This window comes from Gavialis gangeticus, unplaced genomic scaffold (assembly GCF_001723915.1).
Source record: "Gavialis gangeticus isolate Ggan-Ray unplaced genomic scaffold, GavGan_comp1, whole genome shotgun sequence".
NCBI classification, from domain to species: domain Eukaryota; kingdom Metazoa; phylum Chordata; order Crocodylia; family Gavialidae; genus Gavialis; species Gavialis gangeticus.
In genome coordinates this window covers 94,682,356-94,692,285 of record NW_017729032.1, presented here as the reverse complement: position 1 = coordinate 94,692,285, position 9,930 = coordinate 94,682,356, and the positions used below count along the sequence as shown (strand labels likewise).

At 45.0% G+C, this 9,930-nt stretch overlaps 1 protein-coding gene across 3 annotated transcripts in view; it reads right to left on the bottom strand.

Moving 5' to 3' along the window:
- The window catches only part of PIBF1 (progesterone immunomodulatory binding factor 1), a 222,386-nt gene that overhangs the window by 13,679 nt on the left and 198,777 nt on the right, over positions 1 to 9,930 (bottom strand). Inside the window, exons 17-18 of one of the 3 annotated variants that reach the window (XM_019524723.1) lie at positions 7,491 to 7,571; positions 6,382 to 7,407 (exon numbers count right to left, since the gene is read on the bottom strand). The exons of 1 other annotated variant lie outside the window; for it this stretch is intronic. In XM_019524723.1, the coding sequence (XP_019380268.1) occupies positions 7,512 to 7,571 (60 nt within the window). In that variant the 3' untranslated portion in view covers positions 6,382 to 7,407; positions 7,491 to 7,511. Of the gene's footprint in view, positions 1 to 6,381; positions 7,408 to 7,490; positions 7,572 to 9,930 lie in introns of those variants that run through there. One more of the 3 variants, XM_019524724.1, reaches the window with a different exon arrangement.

Genomic DNA, 9,930 nt, shown 5'->3' with positions numbered 1-9,930 from the left:
ACATGTGGGGTGGAGGAAGGGTGGAAAGGAAATGTGGGGTAGGGGAAGGGTGGGGGAAGAAAGTCAGTTATTGAAGGACAAAAAATAAGAAGTAAAAAAAGAATTTATAACAAAATAAAAAGAAGTAAATTAAAGAAGGTCTCATGTTTTAATAAATTAGGATTTGGGATTGGGATGTGGGGGGGGGAGGCAGGAGTGGAGAGGGAAGATACTTTTGGGGGAGCTACTGCCCTTGCCCCAGGAAGGAAGCCTCAGCTCATGGGGACCCAATCTAGCCCCCTACATTGTTCCTTCTCCCATTCCACCTAGACCTGTCCATGCCCTGCAAACTAGCTAGGTGGCATGTGCTCTGCTGGCAGTTTGCATAGGGTTACACCCCTGGGAGTGGGAACATCACACCATGATGGGCAAGTTGGGGATTTGGCTTGGTGCCAGAACTGCTCCCTGGGCAGTAGATTTCGGGGAGTGGAAATGTTGTCCACAAAGAACAGGGGGGTGGGGAGGAGACTCACCATCCTGGGATGCTGGAACTGCGACTTGGGTGGTTCATCTGTGGGGAATGGTCACACATTACTGGAACAGGAGCTGGGTAACATGGATCAGATAGAAACCTGCCCTGGAGTGGTGTAACTTGAAGCTACCTATAGTCTGCTTAAAACTAGTTTCAGGTGTTAATGTATGGACAATTCAGGGGTTAAGAGCTCCAGGAGCTGCCTAAAATTAATGTGCAACAAGGCACTCTGTAAAAACAAACCAAATGTGGTGCTCAGATCCATCACTAATTTTTGTTATCTGATGTTGTTAATCTGCTTCCATGACTCACCACCTCTGCTCATTACAGAGATCCTAGGATGTCTGCAAAAGCATTGGGGGACTAGAGAGGGAGCTCTGTGGCTCAAAAGAGCAAGGATATGTGGGACAGGACAGGGTAAACAGGGCCTTGAAGAGAAAGGAAGGGGAATTAATACAAATATTCATAGGACTGGGAAGGAAAAGGCTTGTGTGTTGGTTGGTAACAGATACATTTTGGATTGTGCGTAACCTGAACCGGGGTGTAAAGTTTTTACAGGAGATCCTGGGGTGAGGGGCTCATTGCCTTCTCCATCATGGGTGTCAGCATTTAAATTGCTTCCTCACAGCTACTGTGTTGACTGATATACCAGTGCTGTGAAGAACCCTGTAAGTACCAGTTCCTTCGTGGAGATGTTTAGCTCCTCTAGCACTGGCACTCATACAAAGTGAAAAAAAAAAAAAAGGTGTGAAATGAGCATCACTATATTGCAGGGGTAGGCAAACCCTAGCTCGGGTGCCAGAGCATGGCACGCAAAGGCCACACTTTGTTTGGCAAGTGTGCCTCAGGGCGGATGGCGGGGAAGAGGCTGGGGCTACGCTGCCACAACAAGGATTGGGCTCCTCACAGCTCCCCCACCATCCGCCCCTGGCACGCCAACATCTTACAAAGTTGAGGTTGCAGGTGTTTTTGGCACTTTACGCAAAATTGTTGCTGACCCCTGCTATATTGGGACATCAGACTGAAGGGCTATTCCTGACACTGCTGCCTTGGTGTAATGGATAAAAAAAGCCAGTAATTCCATGGGAGGAGGGAGAGCACTATGAATAATAATGTTTCTCCCTATGCCATGCTATTTGCACAGCTCTAGTTCCACAAGCCAGAACCACTTAAACAAAATCTTCTCCTCACACGAGTCCTTCAACATGCATGATTACCCCCACCATGCCATCCCCATCTGTTTTCAGCCTCTGGCTTGCCATACATTCCTGCCAACTTCTTCACTGAAATGTATTATGCAGCACCACAGGAAAGCACATAGGTAAGCCACATATTTATGATGGAGAGAGTATAGGGAATCAGAGCTGCATTAGGACTGTATGAGGTTGAAAGAGATGTGGAATTTGTCTTGTGAAGAGCTCAAGGTGAAGAAGTTGTAGCGTTGATTATCACAGGAAAACAGAGGGGTAAGGAAGAGAAGGGAGATACAGATGGATTGTGTTATAGATTGTAAGTAGGGTGGTTGAGGTCAGAAATGGGAGAGGAGTTCAATTTTGCAGGGAGCACATCACTATTGATTAGAGGTGCACTGATACATTGGTTCAATATCGGATCAGTACCGACATAAAGAAAATTAGCTATATCAGAAATCGGCCCGATGGGGCTGATAATTTGGCTGATAAATGCCAGTGTGTGTGCACAGCCATAGCACAGCACTCAGGCAGCAAGCACAGTCCGGCAGTGTGGACAGCAGCCTCCAGCTGGTAAGTCCATTGTGGTGATCAACCTCCCAGCCCCGCAGGGAGGAAGCGGACAGGGGCAGGCACTTCCCAGCTGGGGTGGGGTGCAGAATGGAGGCATGGCTTGTTGTGGGGGGGAACTCCCGCTACTGCACACATCCCGGGAGGGCAGGAGTGGGGTGGCATGTGCCCCCGGATCTGCACTGGGTGAACAGGCAGGCTGCAGCTGTGGGCTGGAGCCGGGCTCTTCTCACTAGGGGTTGGGCTTGGAACGAGGGCTATGGAGGGGGCTGCAGCCACCCCAAATTTTGCTGTTGCTCCCTTCCAGTGCTGCCGCTGCCTGCCTGCCCGGTGCAGCCCCAGCTCTTTCTGGCTCAACCCCCACCTCCCCCCACATGGGGTGCAGGATGGAGGCACGGCTCATTGGGGGGCAGTTCCAACCCAGTGCTGCTGCCGCTGCACACCCAGCGCAGCCCCAGCTCTTCTCCATGTGTGAGGGGAGGTGGGGGTTAAGCTGGGAAGAGCTGGGGCTGCACTGGGCCTGCGGTAGCAGAGGCACTCGGAGGGAGCTGCGGCAAAAACTGGGGTTGCTGCAGCCCCCTCCATAGCCCCCACTCTGAGCCCAGCCCCTGGCAAGAAGAGCCCAGCTCCAGCCCACAGCTGCAGCCCACCTGCTCGCCCCATGCAGACCTGGGGGGGCACACGCCTCCTCCCCACCCTCCCAGGGTGCAAGCAGTGGCAGAAGCTCCCCCCACCCCCAAACCACGCCTCCATCCCATGCTCCACCCTGCCTCAGGTGGGCATCACCTGCCCCCTCCCTCACCATGGGGGGGGTTGTTCTGCCCCCGCTTCCCCCTTCCACAACGGATTTACCAGCTGGAGGCAACTCTCCAAGCTATATTGGAAATCGGATCAGTATCGGCTGATATGCCTCCTTTAAAATTGGATATCTGTATTTGCCCCAAAATCTCTATCGGTGCACCCCTACTATTGATAGCTAGCCATGTGGAGGACTAAACAGTGCTGATATGCACTTAATGGCAAACCTGAAGTATTTCCTTGCTAGAACACTTCGTCAACTTTCAGCTAAGGTTGCTAAACTGCACCCCACACCAACACAAATACTAAAATGTAAGGAAGTGAACTATTAAAGTAATCTGGCCCTCCCTTCAATACCACTCAGAAATTTCTCTTTTCAGCTTCCATGTCATCCTTTCTACTTTCCACACTCTCATTTAAATAACCTGTATGCCATCTTGGCTACATTTCTTCTTCTTTTTTTTTTTACATTTAAAAATGAATCTTGATTTTAGACCAGGTACTAACATCATAGATCACTGATTCATATAAGTTTTCATAGACTAAAAAGGCCCCATAGCTCAAAGCAATCTGATACCCTACTTTATTTAAACCAATACAAAACTCAGTATGGGAAATATACTATGCAATTTATGAACACCATAATCAACCCAATAAGGCTAAAATTCTTGTACATATAACCACTACTAAGTCAGTGTAAGGGTGCCTACTGTTGGTTCAGAATGAGTATGGAGGTAAATAGGGGGATATTGGTGGAAGGGAGGTAGCTGCAGCTAAGAAAACAGACGGAGGAATGCATCGGTAATAGGGTCTGAATGCTTTATTTGTGTTTATCTTTGCATTTTGTTGGCAATGGTCTGTAGCAGCTTAATTAAAAAATTGCAAAAGTATTTTTGCGCGTAAATTAATAAATATAGATGCAGTCTTTTTTTAAATTAGGTGTGTCGTTTACTAGGGTTACCATACATCCAGGTTTTCCCAGATCAATTTTTAAAAATAAGAGCAAATGTCTGCGTTTTCTGCTCTCCCCGGCTGGCTGTTTAGAGCTGGGAGCAGTGGGCAAGGTGATTGGCTGCTGGGGGTCATGTGCTCCCTGCACGGGCTCTGGCAAGCCAGGTAATAGTGAGTGAGAGAGAGAGAGCGTGCATGCGCAATGTGGCAGTTGCTTGGGCAGCAGGGCTGGGAGGGTAGGGGTCTGTGGGTCAAGAGTGAGGGGCATCAGCAGAGCTTGGGGGCAGAGGCTGCAGGTCCAGAGTGCAGGACACCAGCAGCACTGGGGGGTAGGGGGTTGCAGGTCATGAGTGAGGGGCACCAACAGGGCTGGGAGGCAGAGGGCTGCAGGTTGGGACTGAGGGGAACTGGCAGGGCTGGGAGGGGGGCAGGGGCTGCAGGTCAGGAGTGAAGGGCACCAGCAGGGCTGGCAGAAGTCTGCAGATCAGGAGTGAGGGGCATGGGTGGATGGGACGGCTGACTGTGGGTTGGGTGTGCAGGGCAGAGGCTGCGGGTCAGAAGTGAGGGGTACCAGCAAGGGGTGGAGGGCAGGGTACTGCTGTTTGGGAGTGAGTGAGGGGCATTGGCAGGGCTTGGGTCAGTGGATATGGAGTGAGGAGCATGAGCAGGGCTGGGGGGGTGAGCGGCAACAGAATGGACAGGGGCAGGGCATCGGCCCACCCCCCACCATCATACCCCTGCCCTGACCCCCCCTCCAACAGGTGTCCTTTTTTTTGGAACTGGAAATATGGTAACCCTACATTTACAGCAATCATAGGATCATAGGAAAATAGGGCTAGAAGGGACTTCATGAGGTCATCTAGTCCAGCTCTCTGCTCAAGGTAGTATTAATACAGAGAAGCATCTATATAACCTGCTTTTGAAAATTTCCAGCTTCACTAGGCAGACTATTCCAGTGGTTGACCAACCCCATGGTCAGAAAGTTCTTCCTAATGTCCAACCTAAATTTCCTCTGTTGCATTTCAAAGGCATTGCTCCTAGTCCTGTCTCCTGCAGCCACAAAGAAAAATCTCTTTAAATCCACTTCATAAACTGCCGTTCCGATATCTGAAGATGGTTCTCAAATTCCCCATCTTTCTTCCAGACTAAATAATCTCAGTTCTTTCACACTTTTTTCATGAGTCATTTCCCAGGCCTCTAATAATTTTTGTCACTCTGCTGGGCACTCTGTGCACTACTTCCAATCTGTCCACATCTTTTTTGAAGTGAGGTCCCTTCCCTTTCCCTGAAGGTTCCTTCATAACATCTGATGAAGTAAGATATGGCTTATGAAAATGTATGCCTCTCTGAATTAGTTAGTGTATAAGGTTCCAGTCTGCCCTGCCTTCTGCCTGATTTCAGACTAACATGGCTAACTATTGGTCTCTCTATTTGCAAGTAACATTCCCGTTCATACAAGTATGCCGTTGGCACACTGTTGACTCATATGCAGCCTAAGATCCACTGTAACCCCTAGGTTCTTTTCTGCAGTACTGGAGCCTAGCCAGTCTATATTTGTGCATGCAGTTATTCTATCACAAGTGCAGGACTTTGCACTTTTCCTTATTGAATTTGATACGATTGATATTGTACCATTTCTCAAGTTAATTCAAGTTGATTCTGGATCTTTCACAGTATCTGAAGCTCTACTCAACTTGGGGTCATCTGCAAATTTGATAAGCATGCTGTCAATCTAGTTGTCCAAATAATTTATGATGATGTTAAATGATACCAGACCCATGAAAAGCCCCTGAGGAACCTCACTTGAAACCACCTAGACACTGAGCCATTGAGGACTACTCATTGAACAGTGATCAATCAAGTTGTGTAATCTACCTTACAGTACTTTTGTCTAGTATTTCATTAGTTAGTTAATGATAATGTTGTGGGAGATAGTGTCAAAAGCCTTGCTAAAGTCTAGGGGTATCACATCCAATGCTCTCTCCCCGCAAGTTGAATTAGACAAAGCACATACCCCTTTATATCATTAGGTTATTGATATTATACAAGCCTACTATTAAGATACTCAAATACAATAGTGTTTCTTAAAATTCTATATTAAAATTAATTTAGGATCAAATGCTAAATACAGCTGCTGTTAGCGTTGAATTCCTATTGTCTTCAAAACATTTTGCGTATTCAGTGTCGAAAATACTAGCCTCTAAAACAGTTACAAACTACTAAATTGATAAAGCATCTAAGGATTTTTAAAGGTAATATGAAAAAGCTATATATCATTTGCGTACTCGTGTTTCAATAGCACTTGCAATTATAGCAATGGTAAATTTTGATTCTGAGCAAATAAAACAAGAGCCCCATACATAATTCTTAATTGCTTTTATTTAAACTGTTTATAATGGCTAACTGACACAGAACATAAAAGCATGAGGAATGGATATGTTCAATCCACAAACAGATAAAAACTGATTCTCCCTGCTAAATAAACTATCTTTGATCATAGAGGGTCATTTATAGATGGTTGAGTGCAATTACAGGACAGGAAAGAACAAATGAATGGGTAGCCTTACATTTTTAAATGTAAAATATGGCTTAATTTCTGTAATTGATTTAGGTGCATATCAATATGGTCTGTGTATCCTTAATATTGCTTAAATGTCACATATTGGCAATGCTTATAACATTTCTCAAATTCAGTGGCTATGAGAGATTCAAAATTAGTATGTTATTTCAGATCTTCATATGATCAAACAAAATTAAAGAGAACTTACCGATGTAGATGTAACATTGTAAAAAATGAATGCTGTTCTATCAAACAAATAACTGGAAAAAGTTCTAGGCATTTGCCAAAGCAAAGAAGAAAGTGACAATTTTTTATCTTTTCAATGCAATTCCCAATGCTACAATAACCTTTGTTCTTAGTATCTCTCTTAAATAATTATAATCTACACATGAGGAAAATCCTTCCTTTTGCACTGAAGAGTTTGCAAAAGCAATTTAAAAAAATGCGTGTTCAGGAAGCAAATGCAAAATAGTAGTCCAAAGAAAACCAAACAACCTTTAAACAACAATTACACAAAACTTTAAGAATATTTTGAATCCTCAAATACTTCCCGTAAAATGCTTTTAAAAGGACTTTTTCAGGCAAAAGGTAAGGGAGGAGGGAAAGTCTTCTAAAGTGCTGGACTGCAAAGAATATGTATTCAAAGTAAAATTCTTTTCAAAGCAGTGGAATTTTTTAGTTTGGAGTGCCAATTATGTGTGTAGCATGCCCATTTTTATCAGGGAACCAGTCACTGGATGATGTGCTGGTGCCCTTCTGGCTCCTCTCTCATGCAGCCAAGCACTGTAACAACACCCAGGTAATCACCTGCTAAAGCTCAAGTGACCCTAACAAAAACACGATCAATGAACCTGTTACCTGAGGTAACTGTGACAGTTTGGAAAACATAGTCTGTCAAATTATACATTACTTTGTTTTGCTGATTGCATCCTTAAGTGTAGATTAGACCCTTCACTCTGCAGCAGGCTATGCCTGGGAAATTGGATTGACACTGAAAAGAAAAATGGGCTGGCTTCTAGTAAAACCACTGACTTTTAATGATTCCCTTTCTGACACCCCCTCAACCACCACCCCAGGGGAGGGAAGAAGAATGTAGCATGAAAAATCCCCAGTGGGAGAGAGAACAAGAGTACAAGCTTATATGCAAGGAAGCCAGTTCATCATCAGAAACAGAAGGCAAAACTGGAAAAGCAGTTGCATAGGGGGGAACATAGGGGATTTTGCTTTCCATTAGGATATTGACCAAGATTCAGGGATTTTCAGCGTAGAGAAATGCTGTCAGTTTTTTCCCACCTTAGAACTGTAACTCAGCTGTGTTAAGAATAACGTGTGCTAATTTACGAAGTTTCTTTGTGAAACTTAATCGTGTTCCTTGTAGTTTCATTGCCTTGTGACACCAGCAGGATTAAACTGTAAATCAGAGTGGCCAAAGTGAATTAGAGCTAGTCCACGAGAATCCTAAGGGGTGGTGAAGGGGAGAACTCTCATCACCGGCCTTGGGCCAAGGGCGACTGAACTGAAGTCCTTCTCTTATGGAAGGGGCCAGTCAGAGGAAGTAACTTCAGAGCAGAGCTAGAAACAGACACTGGCCTCTGCCCCAACTTATCTGTCGGGGTAGCATGTGGGAGCTAAAGGTTATGCTTGAGTATAGCAGGCCTGCAACTAAGCACTAGAAGGATTCAGTTAAATTACTGTCTATACAAATACACAGTGGGCAGAACTCACAGACCACAGGATTCAACTGTAATGAAAAACATATTCACAGTAATCTAACCCTCTGTTATGGGTAACAATAGTTGGGAATGTGCCATAAGTCCCCAAAGAACAGAGTAAAAAAGGGAACAGTAAAGAATAGAAGAGCATTACTATATTTCCTCACATACCACATGACCCCAAATAAGACACACCCCTTGATTTTGGAAGGCTGAATGTAGAAAAAAAGATTTTTCCAGAGTCATGGCCTACTGCATATAGTAGCTCAATTGCTCTGAGTCAGCTCAATTGCTGCTTTGGGCACAAGCTACAGCGGGCAAGTTTATACATGCATTAATGTGGAGCAATAAACTCTGGCACTTATTGCTTCTGGGTGTCACATTTACATATGCACCCAGGACTGCAGCACATTGAGCTGGGTTGGAGCAGCCCTGGATGGCAAGGGGCCCAGGGTGTCAGCCTGGGGCTGCTCTGACATGGCTTGACATGCTGCCGAAGGTCTGACTGGAGCATGATGGTGTACCAGCGTGGGGCTAGCCAGCAAGTAGCCCCCACACTGAAGCACCCTCATGCCTCAGCCAGCTGCCCCCCCGCCCCCTGCCAAGCACACAGGCCCAGGCACTGGCAGCAACAGCCAGGTGGTCTGTCAGGGCCATGCTTGCAGACACAGCCCTGTGGGCGCACATCGCCACCTCACACTCACAAAGAACGGGCCTGGCCCAACCTGACCGTACCTGGCCCACTTTGCTAGTGCACACCTTTGGACAGGAGCAGTGGGTGGTAGCAGGAGCCATCCTGTTCTTGTCCAGAGGCACGTTAGCAGGGCAGGCCAGGCTAAGTCAGGTTGGGCTGACCTAGCATAGGTATAAAGGAATGGCTGACGCTGCAGTGCTGCCTGACTTGGATTTCCAGGTATCAAATTTAGAGTACACGCTGCAAATATGTAGTGCAGGGAAATTTTTTTGTTCCCAGTATTTTTCTTGCGGCACCTCAAACTGCTTTGAGATGCTGCAAGAGGCACGTGTGCACTTGTCTGGATGCGCCCTTTAAGTAAAAATTATTGATTATATGGTATTACTTCTTCCAGCAGAGTAACTCAAACTTAGTTTGATTCACCCCATTTTTAGTATTTGATGAGTATTAAGTTTTGTTTATATTTGTTGATATTCAAATACTGTAATAAAGACCAGGAAAATAAAAATACATTTTATACAGCTGGAAAACCAGCACAATTGATTGGAAGATTCATAACTGACACGGGAAAAATGAAAAAAATGAATAAAAGTAATATAATTTAAATATATGAAATGTCTTACTGCCAGTGATTTCTTGCTTAAATTCCTGTTTTTTAACCTAACCTGGTCCTGCCTTAAGTATATTATTTAAAATGAGGATGCCTGTATTCCACATAAATTAGTTGAAATTTACCTACATTTTGTGACACAACTGTTTTAACATATAGTATTTATACTATTTATATCAACTGACCTTATTATAAAACTTGATTTTTAAATATCTTTAAAGCTGTAATTGCTGAATGGCAAACAATATTCTTTGAAGAATTTGTATTAAAGCCAACAAACTGTTCAGAACCGTACAACTCCAAGAAAAGAATTAATGTACCCAACTGTTAAATT